This window comes from Hetaerina americana, unplaced genomic scaffold (assembly GCF_022747635.1).
Source record: "Hetaerina americana unplaced genomic scaffold, ioHetAmer1.1.p SCAF_1, whole genome shotgun sequence".
In the NCBI taxonomy this organism is placed as follows: domain Eukaryota; kingdom Metazoa; phylum Arthropoda; class Insecta; order Odonata; family Calopterygidae; genus Hetaerina; species Hetaerina americana.
In genome coordinates, this window is record NW_027286069.1 from 109,230,847 (window position 1) to 109,256,920 (window position 26,074).

The 26,074-nt window shown below is 41.3% G+C and overlaps 1 protein-coding gene across 4 annotated transcripts in view; it reads right to left on the reverse strand.

Moving 5' to 3' along the window:
• The window catches only part of KaiR1D (Kainate-type ionotropic glutamate receptor subunit 1D), a 135,206-nt gene that overhangs the window by 44,768 nt on the left and 64,364 nt on the right, over positions 1-26,074 (reverse strand). For all 4 annotated transcript variants that reach the window (XM_071594469.1, XM_071594466.1, XM_071594457.1 and 1 more), the window contains 4 exons: positions 4,172-4,327; positions 2,201-2,385; positions 1,494-1,651; positions 328-469 (listed from right to left, as the gene is read on the reverse strand). In XM_071594469.1, the coding sequence (XP_071450570.1) occupies positions 328-469; positions 1,494-1,651; positions 2,201-2,385; positions 4,172-4,327 (641 nt within the window). The remainder of the gene's footprint in view (positions 1-327; positions 470-1,493; positions 1,652-2,200; positions 2,386-4,171; positions 4,328-26,074) is intronic.

A 26,074-nucleotide genomic window follows, 5' to 3' on the forward strand; every position in this document is an offset into this window, starting at 1 on the left:
CACAGCTTATGATTTCCCAAATATTGACATGCCTTATATCAAGTGCAATTGTATTGTATCTGGTTCACCTGGCGAGAATAATAATAATACTAAGTGCTGAAACTCACCTAAGATGGTAAGGAGACTGGAAGTAAAGAAGAGTAGTTCCCAAAGAAGGAACTTGATACATTTGATCAGGGATAAAAATGTTCTACCAACTACTTACATTTTGTAAAATAACAATTCATTCAAGGAATATGCCTGAGAACTTGAAATCAGATGTTAAAATTCACACAAGAATGAATATCCTCTTAGTTTTGACAAGAGTTTCTTTGTCGCAAGGCTCACCAGTGATGTGATTAGGTACGAATGGTAGTCACTCATCATTCCAATCTGCTGTGCCTGCTTCAGGACATCATAGATTCTCTCTGTGGAGCAGTCCAGCACTATGTGGGACTCGGCCGAGTTCTTGATCTGCTTCAGCAGGGGTCTGCAGAAGGAAGAAGAAAATTATCTCCCCTCCTTCAATGCATTTAACTTCATTTGTTTTTGTGGGGACATGCCTATTCACAAACTGGATATCATCACCACACTCAGGAATCTAAGTGTGCTCTCATGTTTCTTGCTGAGCATCGTGGTGACAATGAACATGAGCTATTTCATAGGAAAAAAATGTCTGCACTTCAGATATTTTTTTACAATTTTCCTGACTCTATTAGAAATGCAATCATTTACAGAGTTATGCTTCCTTCCCATTTTCCTGTAAGATTCAAATGGAGATGCTGGCATGCAAAAGAATCACCCTGTAGTTTTTCAACTTGAAGTTTGAGAGAAAACAGGTTCTCTGGTATAAGAGTGAAATAAATATGTATGGCATTTTAGCAATCAAAACAAAAGACATAGAAAACAATGGAAAATCTTTGGTAATAGTGAAAGAATCTAAGTGAGGCACAATTTACAGTAAGTTATCTTGGAAACAAATAGAAATGTTAGAAAAAAGTGCAATTCAATCAAATTTAAAAATGCAGATATTTGTGAAAAGCAATAACAAAGAAATACCCATTGCAAAAAGCTCATGATGCTGAATATTTATTATCTGGGTTTTAACCAAATGTCTACAGAAGCCTTAGAAGTTTGCCATAGTAGCAATGACACTATAAAAATGTATAAAATGTTATTCATTTAAAACTGACATAAAATAAAAAGCATTTTGATACTGACATTATATTATATGCATTCAGGTATCCACTGAATTTGCATACTGTAGGGCCTACCTTGCCTCCACTGCCAATTTTATAAATTGCATTGGATCTTTAACATTTGCGAATGTCGGCATGTGCATCTCAAGGTCCCACCATATTTTATATTGCACCCACTAACAGCTAGCAAGCAAGTGCTGGTTGAACCAAGCACTCTTTTTGCATCACAATATTTGCAATGTTAGCTGAATGAATGGCAATGGTCTAAAGATGGGGCATGTGGCAGGGAAGGTGTGTTCAATCAGCAGGGCACACCTGTAGTCAGAGCCTTCGCCCAGCTGCCGGACAGCAATAGGGAACTCAGATGGACCATGGGCCTTGAGCAGTTCCTGCAGTCGCACCAGCCCTTCATTGCTCTCATAGACAATTGTGAAGGACTTCCAACCCCATGCCCGGACAACATCCACATATGCCTAGTATAGGAGAGGAGGAAATTAAGGATTTGACTCATGCATCAGTGAATATCTAATACAGAATATCTTTGACAAAACAACTGAACTCACTTTCATTTTCATGATGATACACAGTTAACAATATGTCTGAGCTAACGAAGTTCTCACTTTTTCATTAAATATGTGTGATTTGGGCCCAAAGTTTCTCCAAATACAAAATGTGACAAGGCAAAGAATTTTTTGAGCAATTTAAAAAAATTCATACACCTTAATGGTGTATTTCCACGAGAAATTGGTAAGAACTTCCCAAAAGAGTATGCTCCATTAGGAAAGTAAAAATGTTCAGAAAGCAATGCAGAGAGAGAGACAGTAAGAATAGGCATTTCTGAAGGAATATTGGTTGGTAGGAAGTTACAGGCTGAGCCCAGGAACAGTTATTGTATAAAGGATGTTGCAGAGTAAGGGGATTTTGTGCTGCAGGGTGTAGTGGCGGGGTCCATTGTGAGCCTTCCCTAACATCCCATTTGGCTAGGCACAGCTATCATACAAAAGGTTCACAATAGCTCTTACCCGTGAGAGGGCGGTGGGGTGTGGGTAGAGGTTGACAAGACAACTCTCCCTCCTCAGCCGGAAGTCCCAGCGCGTCTCCAGATGTGGGATCTCCATGGTGTCACAGATAGATTGCACGTGAGATGCTGTTTGACCCGACTGCGGCCCAAAGATGGCGGCCACGCCAGCACGGAGCAGGTGACACACTGTAAAATGAGGATATGCACACATTCATGCCTTCTCTTGGCCAGACAATGAGTCAGACTAGACGAAAACCCATCTGTTTACAGCTTCTATGGCTTGCAGCCTTTTAAAGTTAGAAGTATCAAAGCCTGGAATCTGAGCATTTTTTAATTAGCTGTCTACATATTTATTCATGAGTGTTTGTTAAAACCAAAATTTTAAAATAAAATTATAAATGTGTTTATGTAATTGTTCAATTGCATTTTTATGTAAGGTTGTATGGACAACATTTCTAACAATTATACGGCAACAGTTCTTTCATTAATTGAAGCAGCAATATTCAAATTTTTCCATTTTACAAATATTAATAAGCGTGTTTTAATTCAAAAGCTCTAACAAGTGGAAGGCGTTTATTTCCGAGTATTCCAGAGGCTTCAGAGATCCTAGAGTAAAATAAAACTTTCCAGTTACATATTTCTAGCACTTTTAAAAAAAAGTGTCCCGTTTCAAATGTTATTTGTATAATAATTTGGAGAATCACCCTTCAACATTAAGGAAGCTCTCCACATATTTGGGCTTGAAATATTTTAATTGTGCCTTCTGAATCATTACAACCATCAGAGTCAAAATGATAACAACCCTGGTAAGAGTAAAAGCATTATGAGAGAACTTAATGAAAGTCATGAATTGAGTGTCATTAGGATTACTCAAATTAAGGAAAGCCCCAAAAGCCAAAACTTAATTTTGATGATGGCACTGCCTCAAAGGGTTGTCACTCAACCTTCCCCATCAAAACATCACCAAGCAGCTCCAATCAAGGGCTTGGTTACCAGTCGGGCATAGGATGCCAGAGAGTCCCCAAACAGTAGATTCCCACTTCGAGGGTAGAGACAAAAGGCTGAGTGGAGATTTTATTATACATTCAAACACTTCAAAACATTCTGTAGCATAAAAAATTGAAAATAATATTTTCCTTCAAAGTATTTTCTATGGCTTTTGGAACTTTCATAAATTCTGATATATATTTCAATTAATATCTTTAATAGCTATGCTTTTTTCTTTTTTGTATCACTTTATATTTACTCTTATCATTATTATTGTTGCTATGCACTTGACAAAGGGTTAAATGGAAGAAGGGACCTCATGGTCTCAATTTCGCCCAAATAAAGACTCTCTACGGTTCAGACTATGCCAGTCAGCAGAGGTGGGACTCGAACAGTTAGCTAGGCCCACCACCTACCCCCATCGGAATCCCCTGGCCACCGAAAAATTCCACCGGATTTGAAAAAGCAAACATAATGTCATATGTATGTGTGTGTATATGTGTATATATATGTGTGTGTATATATATATATATATATATATATATATATATATATATATATATATATATATATATATATATATATATATATATATATCTACCCCCCTTACCCTGATGCGTATATATATACATATATACATAAATATATATGCAGCAGGGTAAGGGGGCCAGTTTCTTTCCCAGTGCTGCCTCGGCTTTCCTAGGGAGATCTGGTACCAAAAAAATCACAGCTGGGGTGGAGCTGAGCGTACCCTGTGAGGCTTACTCAGGGATCGAACCCAGCTCTTCCGGTCAGCAATCCAACGCTCAACCCCTCGACTACCGCCCCCCCCGACAAAAAATATATATGTGCGTGCGTGTGTAGGGGGGTGCGCAGTTCTTGTGTGTATATACGTATAATCGTTCTTCAAATCGGTGGAAGGGGGGGAAAATGAGAGGGGAGGGGTGGGTGCTGTCACTGGGGGGTCGTGACCACCCCCTCTTACCTCTCTTGGATGCATGGAAGCTGTCCTGCGGGGAGATGCGCTCGATCTGAGCCGAGAGCCGCGACCGAGGCAGCAGGCCGCGGTCGAGGTTGATCCTCTCGACGGCGTAGCGGAAGGCCACCTCCTGGCGGTCGTCGGCCGGATGGAACAGCCCGCCTGTGGAGGCCATATACATTTGGGGACATATGAATACATTTCGTATCTATGTATATAAATTATATATATATATATATATATATATATATATAAATATATAATTTATGTTTATATATTTTTCTAAGAGCCTATTTAATGACCCACGTATTCGTCATAATAGAAATGCAATATAAATCAGAATTAATTTCAACTTCAGCGATTATACGATAAAATGTGTGTGTGTGTGTATATATATATATATATATATATATATATATATATATATATATATATATATATATATACACACACACACATTTTATCGTATAATCGCTGAAGTTGAAATTAATTCTGATTTATATTGCATTTCTATTATGACGAATACGTGGGTCATTAAATAGGCTCTTAGAAAAATATATAAACATAAATTATTTCGAGCTGATTTTTCTTTTTTAAAACAATCTCCACTTAGCTAGAAACACACTCCTCAGCGTTTCTTCAACTTTTTAAACCATCCAAAAAGTAGGATTTCGGAAGGTCCCCAAAATATGGATCTGTGTTGGCGATGGCCTCCTCGTTCGACGTGAATCGTTGTCCGCCGAGCCATTTCTTCCGGAGCCACTTCTGGATCGCAAAGAGGTGACAATAATGACTCTCCTAGACTTGACCAAAGCTTTCGACTCTATTGACAAAGATATTCTCTTAGCAAAACCTCAAAACCTGAATTTTTCTTCCTCGTCTTTACTGTGGATTTGCTCATACCAAAGTAACCGATTTCAAACAGTCATCACAATTAATTCATCCTCTAACTGGCTTCAAATACACAGGGGTGTTTCACACGGATCCATTCTTGGACCTTTGCTTTTTTCCCTATACGATAAATAAAATCCCTAAACGATATTAGTAAAGGCATTTCATATTGCAATCATCACCTTTTTGCCGATGATTTACAACTATATCACCATTCCCGCCTTCAAGACCTACCTATAGTTATAAACGAAATTAATTCAGATCTTGCTGCTTTGCCACTATGGGGGATAAAAAATGTATTGAAAATAAACCCAATCAAAAGTCAGTCCATTATAATCGGATGCCATAAACTACATTGTAAAATCAGTATTGATAAACTACCACAACTATCATTGCAAGGATCTATCATACCATGCCTAAGGGCAGTAAATAATTTAGGCTTTACCATAAATGAAACATTATCTTGGACTGATCATACAATTGCTATCTGCAGAAAAATTAACTCATCCTTGCATTCACTGAAAAGGTTAAAGTACATTGCTCCCCTCCTTCAAGATGCTTCTTGTGCCCTCTCTTCTCATACCCCACTTTGATTACTGTGATGTAGTATACCAATACCTTTCAGGCGAACTGAAAACCAAACTCCAGAGGACCCATAATTCCTGTGTGCTGTTCATATGTGATCTTAGGAAATACGATCATATTTCCGACTCATTTACTAGAATATCCTGGTTAAAGCTAGAAGGCCACAGGCATTTACATATTCTTTCACTTTTCTACGGAATACTTTCAAACCACACACCTAAATATCTATACAAAAATTTCCTCTTCATCAGCTCAATCCACAACAGAAATACTAGGGGTAATAATAAACTTCTTGTCTCACACCATCGCACGGAAATCTATCAGAAATCTTTTCATGTTACACCATGCCGTCTGTGGAACTCTCTCCCAGATGACATAAAAAATCTTCATCAACAGCATCATTTAGAAGAGCTCTTTACAAGTTCATTTCCCTCAGGTACTTAACCAGTATACCCTCCCTCATTCCACTCAGCTGCTATACAGATCACTGTTTCTACTTTTTTGCCATCTTAAGCAGTAGGAGTTTGCATCATTATTTTTAGTAATATTACGCTTCTCATTACTCCGCATGTGTTGTCAATATATTTAATTTCTCCATTTCAATTTCAGTAACTTAATAATAAGTATACTATGTCAAAATGATTGTTACAATAGATATGTATATTTCCTCAAATTAATAAGGTTTTAGCAGGTTTTTCACATCCCCCGTCTTTTAGTGGGCGTTTTTCCTGCGTGGGTTTTTACTGGGTGAGCAATGCCACGCTCTCCTAAGCTTTTCCCACAAACCTCATTCTTTGCTTAGACTTTCCCTATTTCATTGTTTTCTATCTTCACTGTCATTTACTTTGAGTATGTGTGTTGCGTAGGTGTATCCTTAATTTATACATGTATATGTGTGTATGTATGGGTGTATATGTGCGTAATTATGTATGTATTTATGCATGTTTATGATGTGTATGTATATGAGTGTATATATATGTATGTATGCATGCATGTTTATGTATGTGTATGTATGTATGCATGCATGTATGTATGTATATGTATGTATGCATGTATGTATGTATAGCTATATATATATATATATATATATACACACGTATATATGCATGTGTATGTATGTATGTATGTGCATGCATGTATATGTATGCGTATATGTATGTGTGTGCGTGTGTGTATATATATATATATATATATATATATATATATATATATATATATATATATATATATATATATATACTTTTTTCTTTTCGTTGTGCAAATCTGTGCTAAATGAATTTATGTCTGTCTATATGTATTTATGTGTACATATGAATGTAACTATAAGTTTAGTGCCGAATATAATATGTATACGACGATGGGTTAAATGGAAGAAGGGACCATTAGGTCTCAATTTCGCCCAAATAAAGACTTTTATCTATCTATTTCTTCAAGTTTGAAGATAAAAAAAGTCAGTGGGTCCAAATCTGACGAATGCGGTGGATTTTGTAATGCTTAGCACTTTAATTACTTAATTTTCGCCATTAACAATGCGGAGATACATTTTGCCTTGCATCCTGGGATTCTCCATTGAGAGCAAACGCGGCACCCATCTTGCCGAGATGATTCACACTTCCATTTTTCGAGCCAAATTGAAATCACTCTATGGCACTTGTGATATGTCTGCGTCCTCAACTATTTCGCGAGCTATGATTCCTCGATCACTCAAACCAAATCGTGGATTTCGTCAATCGTATCCGAGGAAGTCACTTCCACTGGACGTCCCAAACAATGCTCACCATTTGTGGATGCACGGCCATATTTAAATCATTTACCCAATCGTCCCAACAATCGCAAACACATGAGCACATGCGCCATGAACTTCATTCCACTCGGTTTGATCTCTTTCGGTGTCAAGCCTTTCAGATGGAAGGACTTACTAATGCAAACATTTTCCAATACTACGAGCTCCATCTCAGGGATTTTACAAGGAATTAAGGAATAACGCAAGCATCCATCACCACGGCATTAATTCATGGAATCCCCCTTAATGACTTCTCTGTTTCGCAAACAAGTATGCTTGGGCCTAACCTATTCCGTCTACTTATGGAGTCACCATGCCATGGTAAAAGGATATATAATTTTAATACGAAATGGGTTTAACTTAAAAATCACAAGGAATACCGAGTGATCAAGCCAAATATACAAGTATTTGGAGAAGCATTCACAGAATGGTTCATTTAATTGGTAGAAATCAATATTTACCCTTAACAAAGAAATTCATTAATGAATGGCTACGATGAACTACTTGCATAATCCCTATCCCAAAAATTCATAATCCCACTACAGCAGAAGAAAAATCATAAATTTGGATGCGTTATAATTATTTCATAATAATAACTTAATAAGCATTTCCGAGGATAGTAATACGCTCTATGCTCATTAGTAAGATATTTAGAAAGATATTAATAAACAAAGTGCAATGCAACCAATTTTCAGTAGATTAAGAGTGAAGCTAAATGATGGGAAAATTGAAATAAGTGTGATACTACATTTCAAAAGAGCATATTACACTGTAAATGGGGGTTTTTGCCGAAAATTGAAATATAATGGGTGAGGAGGCATTGCCATAGAGCAAACCAACCAAATCGTGGAAAACGTACATAATTCAACATATTAACAATTCTTTGATGGTATCCTATGCAGTAAAATAATATAGCCACCGTAACGCATGCACACAAAACGACAGCCAAAAACAGCTGGAAAACGTTGCCCCCGAAGGCGAGGGCGGCGTCCGCTGCGGCAGCGTTAACCATACAGGGATGGTATTAGGACCCCTATTAGGACCATGCCCATTCGGGAATCTTCAGATGAAACAGACTTGAGTCGGCAAAGGCTAGCATTTGAGCCTGAGCTTTTTGTCGGACCGAATTATATTATTCTCTGTAGCTGGCTGGAAGGGCTTGCATTTAGTGTGCCATACACAATACGTTTACCATTATGGCACAACATGTTGAGGAGCGACAAGCTATATCGCTTAGCCAGTCTCACAAGTACTGCAATTCACTTCCCATGGGAAACATGATTTTGTTGAATGTAATTCTAACTGGGTCTGGGTTTTCTATTATTTACAGAAACTGTAAAACGTCTTTTACCCTGCAGTGCTTTATTTCATTACTTAGGTACACATAGTCCCTTGAGAATGTGAAATCAGATTGCCAGTATTGAAGCAGACTGACAAATGAGCTCCTTGCTATCGCCCCCCCCCTCCTCCTCGTTCATCATTGTCGGCATTGTTTCCCAGCAGAAAAAAAACTGATTCCGAAATGAATCACACACAGATGGATGCATAGTAATTCAAAACGCACGATGAAAGGCGAAGAGAAGCGAAAATGAAGGTAAGAGTGAAAGAGGGGCACTCTGAAGCGAGCGGGCGCCCGGGGGAGAGGAGCGGGGGGGGGGGAGAGGGTCGGTGCGGAGGGCAAAGGCTGCGGATGGTGGACCGGTGGACTGAGGAGCGGGTCGCAATATACGAGTGTAGGAGAGGGAGAAACCTGGCGCGCCATTCGGAATCAAAGAGCCGGATGAAGGAGACAAGGCATGAGATCAGGGGGGGGGACCGAAAGACGAGGGGCTCGGATTGGGTGATGGATGACTGATCACTCACTTCTAAGATCGGTCAATTTAATCAATAATAAATGCTTTTGAGACTTGGGCACCAGCTGAAAGCGACATGGAGAAAAATGGTCGCTAAGCCCTTCAAACTCGGCCCTTCCCTTGAAAGTGAATCGGTGATCTAAAGGGGGCTTGAGTTCCTTACGATGCATCAAAAATTAAGGGCCTCTGCGGAATCGAAGACATTCATAGGAGTCTTGGTTGTCCAGGAGAACGCCGTCACAACATGGAGGATAAGAGAAGCCCCCGGATGCGGGAGGATACACTTGGACGATGCAGGGGGAGGAGCGTGCCAGTCGTGATTGGGGTGCGACTGACCGCGAGTTCTTCCAGAGAGCGGAGCGACCGGCCGCAGGTAGAAGGGACGCGGCTGGGCGATCGGGGAAGAAGGCGTCGACTCAACGTGAGGGACTTCGAAGGTGCATTTGACCCGCGACCGCATTTGTCATCGAGCAAAGCATTATGCAGATCCTGAAAAATTCTTATGCGTACACTGCGCACAACGTAATTAACGCAGATTTCACTTAAAACGAGTAACAAGTGAACGTCGTGCAAAGTGGCCGATTAACAAGGTACATTGAGCATTTTTGGTCACCTTCAGAAAACTACGCATTAAAAAATGCAGTGTAAATGTTCATGAAAACGTAGCGTAAATAACTAAAACAATAGGATTGGGGTCAATCAATTCTTGAATAATGAATGAATACAGTCTCTCCAAGAAATGTCTCGAACTCCGACCATGACGACAGATCTCGATCTTTCCATGAGCTGCAATCGCACCGTTCCCATTTCCATAGCCTCTTCACACAGCCTCACTGGGCGCCTTTTTTGGCAAAAGGTCCACAATAACTCCAACACACGGATCATCTGATGTATTGACCGCTCCCTTTTTTTAAAATGTTTTTTAATACGTTAAAATTCACGACTAGAATAAATAAACCGAGGGCAATGATACATAGTATGCGGACGCATTGATATTTCCTAAAGGAATCATTCATCATTCAAACACTACGAGTCACTTTATTGTTTACTTCGTTTCAGAGAAATTTATGAATTTTAAACGAAAATTTGTTATTGATGGCCTCCCAAATTTGAACGTGGTTTTCTCTTGTTAAAATCCATTGAAGTTTACAATTTTGAGATGCATGAATTAGTCTTTCAGAACCTGTATAGAGCCTACGACGGGAAGTAGGGGCAAATTATTTATATTTGGAATCTCCGTTACATGAGAAACTTAATGGCATAAGGATAATATGTTTTTTCTGTTTAAACATATACAAATATCTGGGAGACATGTGCAATTAACGATGCACCAATTAGAATCAAATCAAGACCTTAAGTACGCAATAACTTAACCACGCTCTGCACATTAATGTTATCAATTGCACGCGTGTGCGGACAGCCTTATCGCACTTGAATATTTTCAGAAGCGCATCCGCTATGCAGCGATTGCTTTCCGAAATGAAAAGGAAGGGCTGGGTTTCTTGCAGCAGGGGGCGCGCATATACTCCCACTTTCGACACTTCGCTTTATTTCGGATGCAGTTCATCAGATACACGAATTGAATTCGATTCCAAAGAATAGTAAGTGGTGTTCATGTCGGAGAAAGCAAGCAGCGAGGCCTCGCTCGAGGCTAAAGACGAGGCTCAGTTTACGGCGAGAAGGGCGTGAAGAGTAGCAGAAAGGTTTGAAATGTGCCGTCTCCATACACACTTAAAATTGATCGAATTCCACGCATTTTAAAGCGTGTGGAATTCTCAATGTCAATAATTTCATTTAATTTCAAAAAAGATTTAAATAATAAATAGCTGCCGCTGCTCATCTCATGAATAGCTGCGGTAGAGAAGGCATTCTATCACTATTTAATCCTTTCACTGCTTTGAGCGTTCCGAGTACGTCTGCACGGCAGACTTCTGTGAGCGCGCCTTATCACCCTCTCCGTGGTGCGCAATCATAATTTGAAATTTTATAAAAATGTTCGTGAAAATCAATTAATAAAAATTTTCCATTGAATAAACAGTAAATCCAGATTAACCCATAAAAACCATTAACATATCAATCAACCTGAAGGTCGGTTTGGTAGGCTATAGTAGAGTTCACCCAGTACTAAGCCCTATACGGCGTGTGAAATACACACATTAGGGTAGGAGGGCCAGTTCCTTTCCCTGTGCCGGTTATGGTGTCCCAGGAAAACCTGGTACCCGAAAAATCAGCTCCACCCAACATAGGCTGAGTGGATCTGCAGCTACCCAGAATGCCCTTGCCCGCGAATCGAACCCGGGACCTTCCGGTCACTGGTCCAACGCTCTACCCCCTGGACTACCGCAACCCACGAATAAAATTAGATTATTTTCTTTAGTCCATGTAATTATTATTTAGATTATCATATTATTTCATTTCACTCCAATTGCGCTGCATGTGAGAAGTGAGATTCCGAAGATTGGACCGCAGCGAAAGGGTTACAGGAACTCACGGTAATCCCGAGGAGTTCTACATTTTATTCGATAATTCGTGATATCGTTCAATGGACGTCTACATTTTTCAGAGGGTTCCATCATTAAGATGTCGCCATCATGTGCAAAACCATTTCCCCGAAGCAGGACCAACCATCAGAGCGGCATGGTCCATGCCATTGTAGGCACTTCAGCGAAAGCAGAGGCAAACCTCATTACGCCTCTCGAACTCTGATTCCCGCCACCTGGGACACATTCACTCGCCATCCACCGTGAAACAACGGCCATCATTCGAAAGTTGTTCTGTAGGGTGAGGGTTGACCTCGAACCGGGCCACTCCCCTTCCTGAACCATCACCGATCATCCCCTAGGTGATCATTTGCCCTCCTCTGCTTCTTCTTATTGATCGTCCGAACCCAACTTTAGCTGCGTGCGAAATCAAACTTGTTGTTTTATATTCCGCAAATATCCCTTTCCTTTTTTTTTGAAATTGGAACTAACACCAATAAAAGAAAATGGAAACCCCTGCAGTCGTAGTAAGTTAGCACAACACGTCCCGCGATAAAAACAAAATTTTGTTGTGTTGGTTTGTGGGAAAAGAAATACCACGACAGTGACCAACCACAACCTCTCAACCAGACAACCCTCCTGCAGTAGTTTGCGGGAATGTTACTTCCTCGCCAGGGACCAACTACAGACCCAAAAACTCAAACCCAATTAGGATCATTGACAGGGTTAAAGGGACTCCGTTAAGGATACGTGGGTTTATAAACAGATATATCGTACTCTATCCGTGACTGTTTACGGGAATAAATAACATGCCAGGGACACACAGAGAGCTGACACAGTCACAAGTACTCAGGAAAACAATCACTCACATTAAAAAAGGCCTCACTACTGAGAGAATTGTACTCGAATTGAGCAAATTTAGCAAAAAACAGGGAAAGACGAGTTGGTAAAGGGGGGGCGCTGCAGTGGGTGTGGGGGGGGGAATGAAAGTAAGGGAGGTGATTTAAGAGAGGACATTACATCCAAAAAATGACAGAGAAGACGAAATCTTCCGGTCAAGTTCCTGCCGCATTGCTGCTACGAATTAGTTCATAAAAGATTATCCTCCCCGTTTTCCTAAACCTTTTAAGTTATTCCGCAGGATTGTTGTCAACCCCCGCAGGCTTAATTTTATTTTTAATGCCTTTACTGCCTTTTCTCTCCCGCCATCAAGTATACCTAGACCTAAGATATCCTCATCCACGTCATATTCTCTTTCAATGCCTACGCTTGCTGGTCTAATGTCTTTGCAATATAGTTCCAACATACTACATACATTCAATCTCTCTTTAATACACCCTGGTTCAATTAATAACTTCCTTGACATATTTCATTGTTTGCACGAATTTTCCCATCTTATTTCCTAAGAGTCCTTCAATCTTCCAGTACAGGGCACCAATTTCACCTTTTATTTGTAAACTCTCATCCAACATTCTTCCATTTCCCTCACGTTTGTCTACCTAATCATCTCCTCTGAAATCCATGGTTTTCTTGTCATTTTTCTCTCTACTTTTCCAATAGTTTCGTTTGCGGATTTCGATATCCATTTCTTCCAATGTTTCCATTTTTCTTCTACGGCACCCGTCTCCCTCTACTATCTCCCTCTTGTACTCCTTTCTTATCGTGCCGGCAAATGATTATATATATATATATATATATATATATATACGAGGGTCATCCGGAAAGTAGTACCCGTTCGTGAAATAAAGACACAAAAGTAAATATTAACAAACATAAAAAATTTTATTTGAAAGAGGATACTTTAAACTACTTCTCAACATAATCTCCAAGCAAATTAAGGCATTTGTCATAACGTGTGACAAGTTTCTGTATTCCTGCTGCATAGTCCTTCGCCGCCAGCTCATTGAGATACGCGAGGGACCCATCTTGCACAAATTTTTGCATAATGCAGATGGTGTTTAACAATTTCATGAACAATTGTTCGAGAAACATTGGGAAAATGCTCACAGATGTCATCAATTGTGACGCGCCGATCGTTCCTCACGAATTCGTCAACTGAGCTCACCAGTTGGTCTGTAATGACAGACGGTCTCTCCAAACGCTCATCGTCGTGTGTGTTCCCCCTCCCCATGTTGAAGTTGCGACACCACCGCCGAACAGACGACTCGTCCATTACATTGTCTCCATACACCTCCTTTAATTGGCGATGAATATCACATGGGCGAACGTTTCTTGCATTGAGGAATTTAATCACTGCCCTCACTTCACAACTGGCGGCGTTCTCAATTTTTTTAAACATTGTAAACAATCACAGAAACAACACAGGCAATGCTAGTGTCACGCAACTTGGCTCAGAGAAGGCAGACAAGCCACTGAAGCTATCTGACCTCGTCCAGCGGCTACTCGCGTCGTCAGCACTTCATGCGGCACGAACGGGTACTACTTTCCGGATGACCCTCGTATATATATATATATATATATATATATATATATATATATTGTACTCAAATTATCCAAGAGTCCATATATATACATATATTTCATTTTCTCAACCGTCTTCTTTTATTCTCTACAATCTAACGTTACACTTCATTAGAACTAAATTATGTTCTGAATCCACATCCGCAACCAGGAAACTGTGGGGATGAATGGCGCTGCTCCTAAATCTTTGCCTGCCCATGATATAGTCTAACTAATATCTTTATGAATTCCCGTGCATTTTCCATGTATCACGGTGTTTGAACCAAGATGTTGCAATGGTAAATCCTTATCTCCTGTAGAAGCCTTCTGCTTTCTTCCCGCGATCATTCCTGGGTTCCTAAACCTCATTACTATCTCTTCCTTCGACGGCCGCCATGTTCCAGTTCCCAATCACTATTAACTGTTTCCTCCCAGGCTCACCCTCAATTATGCCTTCTAACTGATCGCATACCCTGTCGACCTCTTCTTCCCCATGATTTCTTGTACGTATACATGTAGACGTGGGAAATGACCAATTTCGTTGGTTCAGCTTTCACTTCTATCAATAAAAGGCAAAAAGAATAAGATAAAATCCAGAGAAAATCCCCCAGATTCGTTAAAATTGTTATAATAAGAACACAAGTGTAACAGGTCTCTAAATAGATTTAGGCTGGTCACCACTTGAAATACGAAGAGAACAAGCGAGGCTTAGACTTTTAGAAAGGTTCAGACCAAACGAGATTAACGATGACACAAAAGGAATTATAATTCATTAGAAGAGAGACGATTCAATGCAAGACTGAAATTATTAAATAAATTCAGATCCGCATGTTTCAGCACCGAGGTCTCGCAGATTATTCGTACTCCTACATACATTGGTCGCTTGGATCATGCATATAAAATTCGGGAAATAGATGCCAGGACTAGCCGACTCAAGGACTCCTTCTTCCCACGGACAATACGGGATAGCAACTGTAGGATTATAGATAGTAAAAATTCCACTTGCCACCCTCAGTGTCTAAAAAATAATTAGTTCTACTTAAATGCATGCTCCTCCACTAACCTTATGTGTTTTGTTATAATAACCCATTCTTTCCGCATGATATCATTCGTGTTCTGTTCATCTGTTTTTAAGTTTCCCTTTCAGTCCCTCTTCCCTCCCGGCGGGGGGAAATTCCTGCTACCTGCAACGTTGGGTCGAATTCCCTTCCTTTTACTGTCTCTTTGGGGGGTTGAGTGTTTTGTGGTGCATTTTCATGTGGTAGTGATGTTTCACATTCTTGCTTGTTGTGTCCTGGCTTGCGTGTTTTAGGATGGCTTTCGTGCTGTATCCTGGGGTGCAGTTTTTTGTTGTTTTGCGGTGTATGTGTTTGCATGAGTATTGGATGGAGGGAGTTTTGCATGAGTGTGTGCGCTGCTGGGGTGTAATTTTCCGTGTTGTTTTTTGCATGTGGTATTTTTCGTTTTTACGGTTGGTGACCTAACACCCCCCGCCACACGCCCTTGCGGCGGCTTGCGGGGTATTATGTAGATGTAGATGTAGATAATGGCCCCACACTTCTTAGGTAGATCAGACCACAAAGATAAAATAAGGGAGATAGATCCCACTACAGATAGATAAAAATACTCATTCTTTCCTCGAACAATCAGAAATAATAGCAAGAAACCGAAGTCACTTTAGAAACATTAAAAACATATAATTTACAAGTCGGAACAAAATTAAACATTGCAGAGATATCAGGTATGTTTGTGGGTGCCTGTGTATATTAATTGGTAGTTTGAGCGCTTTTATGTGCGTGGGTTGCACGGGTTTTTGCATGCATTCATACCATGTTTTGCTTGTGGATTGCATAAATGTGGCTTTTGCATGCGGTTTTTTTTCTTAACTACGGGTGGTGCCCTAACAACCACCGCCACACGCCCTTGCGGCGGCTAGCACGTAGATTTAGAATAATATTCTATCAATAGCTTTCTAAAAATTTCCCGAGTTTCTTCCCACCTTTATATTAAATATTATATATTGCCATCCATCTCCGGCTCTCTTCCCCTCCGCTTTATATTACTCCGTAACTATCGCTCCAGGAATCCAAGAGTCCATCATTATTTCCCGCGATAGTTGCGTAATTGAGGTGTTATCCCGGTGCCTTCCTCAAATAGTGTTGTCAAGGTGACACCATCACTCAATGGCCGCCCCACTGGGTTCAGACGCCTTTGTAGCCGCCTCACTGAGGAACGGATGCTGCGTGGATTTCCTTTTACCTGGCTAAAAAATATAAATTCAACACGAGCGTAATGCGTCTGACGAACTCGATGGGCAATATTCCAATCCCGAACACAAAATACTATAAACTTATTATTTACCGATAAGCATGTAGTTTTTTTAATATCGCAATAGACTGACTGACTCCTCAATGCCACTACGCCTGAAGCCGCGACTTCCTGAATCAGGGAGCTCATCTGATTGAGATTGGCGGCGGCAGACAACCCGGGGAGTCAGGAGTGGGCGCCCCTGACTTGACGCGCCTCCAGGACAACCATCAGGAGAAATTGGAGGTTTAAAAGCTAGATGCGATTGTCAATTGATGCAATTGAGAAGCGCTAGATTGGTCGGTCGATCGGTGGAGTGGAATTCACGGCGCGTGGGGTCCACATACTAATCGGGGTAATGAGGGGAGGGAATTCCTTTCCGCGTTCCACAATTCGATCGATTCCACGCGGAGTTCCGAACGAGAACAGAAAAATCCATCGAATGGATTTCAGTCACCCTGGATATGAGTGTGGGAACCTTTGTGGGCCGGCTCGCACATTTAAATTTTACATTACACTTAAGATTGCTTCCGAATGACTTGTCTTATCGCCCTGTCTTATCTTCGAGAAGCCGTCTCCTGGTGGGCAGCCGAGTGCTCCCCAACTTGCCGGGACACCACGCCGCTCTGGCGATTCATTGCGTGATGGTTTATTTAAGGAATTACATGGAAACAGCACGCGGGAAATAAATATATTCCGAATTGTGTTTACTGGTATTTCTCGTCGTGATTGCGGATAGCCCGCGTTCAATCGCTCTCATTTCTTTCGTTTCTTCGTTTCTTTCTCGTTTTTTTCGCGAGGTCAAGCCTTTGCTGAACTCGTCCGAGCCTCCCGTCAAAGCCACGCCCACCAAAGCTGCTCGCGAATCGGGCCTGTTCGTTTTTCACACGTTGAGCCCATCTCAGTGCGTTCCAGAGTCGTTCAAGGCTCCCTCACGCACGGAGATGCGGCAAGGGGGCGGGGGATGGGTGCGGGGGCACTGCGTCGTCTCACACTCGTCACAATGGGGCCCGATCGAGCGGGAAGGCACCCCTCGGACGCGACCGCCCTAGGCCCGCCTACGCACCCCCCTCTCGTCCCCCGTGGAGAAACGGAGCCTTCCCCCCCTGAAACGTGCAATCGGGATATCCTTGAGGCAACCATCTTTCATGGCAACGAGTGGCTTTGGCGATTAGGCTTTTTAAGGACTTATCCATATAATATTAATGCTCTTTGAATAATTTATTCGGCAATTTTATGCAGAATAATAAGTAAACTGCGTGCTTCGCTTGTGCCCATTGAAAGAGGAAGTAGTTGTGAATGCAGCAATCGTCGCTGTTTCACGAAATTAAATACATAAATAGAAAGTATTCATGGGAGCGCTTCAATTATTTTTAAGCACAAAATGTTTTAAAATTTTATTGCTACATTTTAACCTCATTTGAACATATTATTGGTATTTATTTAGAAAACAGTACCTCATGATCCATTGCATGTGAGTTGATGAAGACCGGAAGTGGATTATTTCAACCCTTATAGTGTCGACGACCCTTGCTGCAAAAATGCATTGTGTTCTTTGGCATCTCATGCAGTGATTATAGTTTTTGAAAAAAGTTATTAGGGCCATATTTTTCGTGAAGTAATAGAAACGAAAGGGCGTCATATTAATGCAATTACGGCAATGCAATGGGAGGCACTTTTCGGTGACCCTACAATATGATTTCCCAATTCTCGATAGCGGAAATCATGGTCAGTTCCGTGCATTTAATTCAGGGGAAGTACTGGAGCGTGTCCGTTCTGCAGAGGTGTGTGCTTCCCTTTCCTTAGACGGGGCGGGAGAGGGGACCAGGGATCCTCAGGGGGGGAGGGGTATGGAGTGGGGAGGCTGCGCGTATTGATTTTTGAGGCCGTCCGCGGAGGAGCGGCGGGGGATGGAGGGGGGAGTGGTCCAGGAGGGGGGTGTGTGGCGGCGAGTGCGTACTCTCCCGGCCTTCCTCCTCCCAAGCAGTCGCCCTAGGTACACTCACGAGTGAGAGAAGAAGGGAGGGTCTATCCAGCCCCCCCCCCGCCCGCTCACACGTGACTGCGCCTATGACGCCGCCAGGGGGCGACACTCCACCGCCCCCTGGACTCCGCGGGGGTACAAGCAAAACTATTCTCTCCGAGAGTATGACTGTCCTCGGAATCGTGCCGTCGTCATTCACAATTAATCACTTGGTATCTCTTTATTTCTATCAGACTCAACAGCCATACTATCGGAAGAAATGATTTTATAATTCATAGGATTAAAGGTAAGGATAGCGGCTGGAAATAGATGCTGTTTTAGATTAAAAAAAACGTGTTTTTCTCAAGAATAGCGCGCATAAGTAGTGAGGTCATTGTTCACAAAACAAAGAAAACGGGGGAGGTAAGGAAAGAATGGCCGAAAGATTTGGAGGAAGAATGGAGAACGGTGGAGGTATGGAGGGTGTGGAGGATGACGACGGAGGCCCCGGAGGATCGGAGGGCGGGAGAGGTACCACTCGAGGGTGATGGATCACACAGCAATCGAGCCCAAGATTGCTCTGACAAGTGAGAGGGGAGCTCACTCCACCAGAGTGAAGTTCATATTAAAATCAGGGCATCAAGTAGGCGCCGCTCTTAATTCCGGTACCGTCTGCACTTTTCCGGGAAGATCTGGCCCTCGCACCGCACGAGTGAAGCTTGAGGGTGCACGGAGGCGTCCCCAGAATTTAAACCGCCGGTATAAAGCCGAGCGCCCCTACTACTACGCTACCACGCCATCGACACTTAGGTATATATCGCATCATCCATAGAGACTATTAGGAACTACTACTAGGGACCTGAAAACAGAATGAGTTCATTTCGGGCCAAGGGTGATGATCTCCCGCCGATTAAGAACGGTTAAATGCTGCCGAGGTTCAGATACGTCCTCGATTCTCGTATAGCCTCGCCATATTATTACTGATAATAATTTTTTCAACTCCGAAATACATTCATTCACTCGCGTTTTCTGGGAGATATATTCTCCTGTTATGAACAAAGAAAGACGCTTGACTCACCCAGGAACGCTGAGTCGTAACGTGGGGAAAATGTCCATGCGGTCAAGGAAACGATGGCCGTGGTGGCAGGCGATGAGGCAGGACACCCCGGCAAGAAGTGTCGACCGCCACCACCGCGACAGGGCCTTCGAGCGGTGATCCCATCGCTTTCGCCCCGCTCTTCCCCACATCCGTACTTCTAAGCGTGATGCTGTCATTGATTCACTTGGCAGACTTTCAGGCATTTAAATTACGAGGACATTGCCACCATTCAATCCTTCGGTGATAGACTGCATATCCAACGCTAGTTCCACTACACTCCGATAGTTCTTTCAGTCTTTCATAGTCTTTTACTTGGCCTGCATACATGTCCCTTGTCTTCCCTCTCCGGGAAACATTCCTTCCATTTATAGGATGCGGCGTGATATTATGAAACTGCTTCATTATTTAGTGGTACTCGAAAAATTTGTCAATTCCACATAAATTTTCCCCGAGTGTCGTTGCTGTGCCGTGGGTTGAGTTACAGAAAGCTGTATTATTATTGTCCATCGACGATTATGAACGAAATCTGTTTTCCTGTGATCACCCACTCGAAAAATGTTTTCTGTTGGCATTAACAAGTCGATGATACCCTTTGTGCTTGGTCGCGCACTGGGAGACCACTCGAGAAAATCATTAACTTACTCGACGACATTCGCAAATCCATCAAAACCAACATATAGTATGAGACCGTAAACGGAGGGGCACTATAATAAGGTGACCAATCGTCCTCCTTTAAGGAGGGCTTCTTTTGTAGGCTCTGCCCTGTCTCGAAAAAAGTCCTCCTTTTCGATATTCTAAAACTAATCTGTTAATCTCTGTATTCAGAGATTCCGCGCCGAACTGTTACGCCTCACGTCACGGTACAGTTCGGAAATACGCGATTATGAAACGCATGCGCAGAGCTTCACGTGTCACGCACCGTGGCGCACTACACTTTATTTACTTTATCTCTATGTTATACTTGGTGTTTACTTCTAACGGATATACGAAATTATTTCTGTCTCAGTGACTATTATACTCAGGTGAGGTCAAATCACGTTTTATTAATTCTTAACTCAATGTTATACAACCCTGTTCTCAAAGCAAGAGCAAAATAATTTAAATATAGTTTTAGATCAGTTTTATCGCTTTTGATTTTAAAGTTTTTGTTATTAATTTTATTTATGCGGATTGTGCTTGAATTGTTCGTTTAGGGGGACCGAGATGGTGCGGGGGCTAACGTACTGGCTTCCCACCCTGAGGGCGCGGGTTCAAATCCCGGCGGAGTTGAATATTTTTCAGAGGTATCTCGATCCCTACTTGAGGTGCTTCGTGGAGGGCACTTTGAGTGAGTACGCCGTCCATCGGATGGGACGTTAAACTGTGGAACTTCTTGGCGCCTTTCGTAAAGAGTAGGCTAATGCCGACGCCGGGTTTCTCTCCACCCTTCATCCTTTCCTGTCCATCCCCTATGGCGCAAATGACCTTAGCTGTCGGTCGCCTCCCCTCAAAACTACTACTACTTGTTCGTTTAGCCCTATTTTTAATTTTTATGGAAGGAAAAATCAAGGAAGAGGAAATGCCATTTCAACGATCAATTGAAAAAGAAATTTCCATTCCTCATATCAAAGAGAGACACCATTGTTTTCTGCAATATTTGCAGTGGAGAAGTTTGTATTGCAGTTGGAGGCAGAGCAGAAATAACGAAACACTCGCACACTAACAAGCATAAGCAATTATGAGATGCATCAGCTTCCAATAGTAAAGTAACAAATGTTTTTAAAACTTTTAATTATTCTGAAGATGAAAAATAGTTAGCCGTAATGGAGGGAATTATTGCATTTCATACAATCATTCAAAGTTTTCGTAGCATGGATTGTCAATTTAAAATGAACGTACCTACGGTCGTGAAGCAATGGAAAAGGAAATAGCCGAGAGCGTAAACTTGATTGGCACTAGGTTTATTTAGGGGGGGGGGAGGTAAAAACAAAGTTACAAGTAAGGGGAAAGATAAGGGAAACACACCCTGGGTCCCTTGCGTGAGTTTGGGAAACAGTAACCAACGTGTACCTCAATCACAAACAATACAACATTTCTAAATAAGGAAACAAACTTGAAACCACTCAATAACTAGGGTGTGTTAAGGAATAACAGTCACTCTCGTGAATCGCATTCGCACTCGCACTCGGGGTTTGCAAGGATATCTCCTATGCCAGGGACCCGTTGTACTCACACAGGAATGAAAATCAAAGTGAAATAAAAATAAAAAAAAGGAAAAAAGGCTTAAGTTCATGTTTGCACTGCTAAGGCAGGGCGACCCATTACATCTTGCCTATTTTCCCTTTGCTAATGCAGTTGACTCACACCATTCTCTTTTACCGCTTACCTAACCTTGGATCCATTCCAATTGCCTTTTGAAATAGAGAGGCATTACCTTCCCATTAGATCCTAGCTCCCTATTACCCCACCCTTTCATTAGTGCACCAACCGCCAAACCCCCCCTCAAATCCCCTCATCGTTACCCACTGTCATACTTTGCTGTAGTTTTCCTCTCCCACCCCCACTGAACCTCCAATACTCCTATTGGGCCTTCACTTCTCCCCTCCCTTCTTCTGTTGCCCAACCACAAGCTTCCCCACCTCCCCCCCTTTCCGTCCCACCGGCCTATTTATTCAAACCTCCCTACCGGTTGTTCCATTTTCCTCTGAAGAGACCTGCTTGGCAGGCGAAACACCTTGTGTCGGGTTTTCTCTAGGCACTTACCTACCCTCACTACTTACTTCCTTTGTTTTTGTTCTCATCTGTGTGATTGACGGATCACTGACATAGGAGGAATCCTGGTAAACCCTGAGTGTGTGTGTGAATGCGATTCACGAGAGTGACTGTTATTACGAAACACAAATTTGCGGTCTCGACTCTTTCGTTTTCCGGAGTGTGGATTGTGCAACTAAAATATTGAAAACGTTTCACAATGCTAAATTTTCATGTGCTAAAATAAAATGCGAGGCTACTACTTAATACGTATTGAAAAATTACTTTGATAAAATACTCGTAGAAGACTTGAAAAATGTAAAATTTTTAACGGTTTTAATATGATGCATCAAATCGTAACGCAACCAAATCGTATCCAAAAGTAAGGTCAATACCTTACTTTTGGATACGATTTGGTTTTTGATGTTGGCAAGGGCATTCAAGTAAAAATTTAAATTTAGATTCCATTGAGGGAGAAACTGCAGAGGTTTTGTCAAACCACCTGTACAGAGTGATAAATGAAAACAATTCGAAATCTATATTTGTTGCAATAACAACTGAAGACACAAACGCAAATTTTGATGGACGAAGACACAAAGGAGTGAGTTATGTCTATGTAAAATTACAAGATTTACCCCAAAAGAAAATACTATGAACAGGTTGTAATGTAAATATTTTGTCAAATGCAGCCAACACAGCGTCATGTGCCATGCCAATTGATGTAGAAGTAATAATAACAACAATTTATGCGTCTTTTATTCGTTTCACTGTTCGTGTGGCTACTTTAAAACAATTTTGCGAAGACGCAAATGTTGGATACAGAAACTTTCAGGATTTTCAAAGTTACATGGCTCGCTCCAACACCTGCTGTAGACAGGGTTTTAAAATGTCCAAAAATTCTGGAATTTTTTCAATCGTAAATTATCGGAGACATAAGTGTATTTTGTACATCATCAGTCATCTATTTTTCCAAAAACGATTCAAAAGATAGAAGGTGAACATATTTCAGCTACAAAATTTAGTATTATTTTGAACGATTTTGTCCTTCAAAATGAATCACTATAATGATAACTACAGCGATAATAAAAAGAAAATTGTCAAATTTAGAGAAATAAAATGGTGGCACAACGAAAACGTTCACCAAATAAGTGCATAAATTTTACCAAACATGTTCTCAATAAGTAAGATCAAGGGTGTTCGCGGATGACACGGTGATTTATCGGGAGATATCTGGGGAGGAGGATCGTTTAATTCTAACCCAGGATATAGATTGCCTTGCTAAATGGTGCCTGTCATTAAATCTTAATAAATGTTTGGAGGTATACTTCTTTGAAGGATCAACGGGATTTGCTCACAAATTAGCAGGAGTTGGCCTAGAAGTGGTTGATAAGGTAAAATGCCTAGGTGTTACATGCACAAAAGACTTAACTTGGGGGATTCACATACGTAAAGTTTGCGGGCAATCATATAAAATTGGGATTTATTAGACGCATTGTCGGCAGAAGTGACTCGAAGGTCAAGGAACGTTGTTACCACGCTCTTGTAAGGCCTCATTTAGAATATGCAGGTAGCGTATGGGACCCGAGGGTAAAAGGAATTATTAGAAGAAAGACGATTCAATGATAGGTTGAACTCACTAAGTAAATTCAGATCCGCATGTTTCAGCACCGAGGTCTCGCAAACTATTCGCACACCAACATACATCGGCCGCTTGGATCATGTGTATAAAATTCAAGAAATAGATGCCAGAACTAGCAGAGACAGTAAAGGACTCCTTTCCACGGAAAATACGGGATAGCAACTGTAGACGGTTATATATAGAAAAAATCAACTTGCCACCCTCAGCGCCTATGGAAAAATTAGTTATACTCAATCGCATGCGCTTTAACTGACCTCTTGTGTTTTGTAGTGAAAACCCTTCCCGCATCACCGCATTAGAATGCCATTAAATATTGTACTGCCCTTAACAGTATTGCTTGCTCTGCTTTGTCTGTTTTTTAGTTTCCCCTTTCATCCCTCGTCTCTCTCTGTGGGGGGACCCTTCCGCTACTTGCAGCGTTGGGTCACATTGCCTACCTGTATCCTTGGGGCGAGGATCGTTGTATGTCTATGTGGTAGCGACATTTCACCTTCTTACTTTTCAAATTCTAGCTTGCACGTTATTGGATAAATTTTTACTGCATCTTAAGGAGCAATCGTTTACTAGTTGATAATATATGTATTTGCATGCGTGTAAGTTAAAAAGGTTTCTGCATGAATGTATACGCCACTGTGGTTATAGGTTTGCAGGGATTTGTTGATTTTGCATGTAATTTTGTTCCCTTTTAAGGGTGGTGACCTAACACTCCCCGACACACGCTCTTGAGGCGGCTTGCGGGGTATCATATATATATATATATATATATATATATATATATATATCGAAAAATGGCCAGAAACAAATATCACAAGAAATAGCAGTTTTCAATGGTGTTTTTTGACTTCATCGCAAGTATATTGAGCAGATGTAGAAAATTGCGTTTAATTTTTATCGGAAGAAACACCGGATATTAAAATCGATGAGAATTGTCTGTTTGAAGAATTTAGAACACAATTTATATTTAAATTCTGATAAATTAGAACAAAGGGAAAAACAACATGCTGAACTTGATAAAAGATAGATAGATAGTCGTCCTTATATTGGAGCGAGATCGAGACTATGAAGTCTTTTCTCCCACCTAACCCAGGAGATGGGTGGAAATAAAAAATGGCGGAAAATCAGTTCCCTGAGAAAACTTTCAATAAAAATCAATAACATTTTACACAAAGCCGAAATAAAATTTAACTATCAAGCAACACCAAAGAGAGAATCCAAATAATGAAAAAGGGAGGCATATAGATTTAATTGCGATAACTGCAATGCCGTTCACACACGGTAAGCAGGAAAGACATTCAGAAAGAGAATCAAGGAATATGATCTCTGTCACTAAAACATAACATCTTTGTTCGCGAAACATCTGATTGAGGGAAATCACTCCAGCAATTTTATCACTAAATACTCCACCGGAAAAAGGCACAGATTGGACGTCCTCGAACAATTGGAAATAACACGGTGGCTAGCCTTAAATAAATGTAGTATTTCAGATAAAATACATGTCCAGTTTCCATTACCCCTCTTAAATCTCCCGATATCCAAGTATGTAACTACTCCACAAACCGTATCCCATTCCCCCTGCCCTCTCTCCCTCCCCCAAAAAACCTAGCACGAGTCCCAGGGACTCTCCCTGCTATTAAGCAACACCCTGCAGAGCCTCCCCTTACTCTGCCCATCATTACATCCCCCGCACACACACAAACAAAAGCATTGCAAGCAAACACCTACCCTTCTCCTCGTCCCTCTCAAAAACATGGCATACAAACTTGTGGACAATCAATCACTAATGTGGTTATGTCGACGGAGTACTTACAGTACCCCTCCGTTTACGGTCTCCTATTTGGGTTTTGATAGACTTGCGAATTTCGTCGAGTACGTTCATGATTTTCTCGAGTGGTCTCCCAGTGCGCGACCAAGCACAAAGAGTATCATCGACTTGTTAATGCCAACAGAAAACATTTTTCACGAGTGGGTGATCACAGGAAAACAGATTTCGTTCATAATCGTCGATGGACAATAATAATACAGCTTTCTGTAACTCAAGCCACGGCACAGCAACGAAACCTGGATCGTGTAATTACGATTTTTATGTGGAATTGACAAAGTTTTCGAGTTCTACTAAATT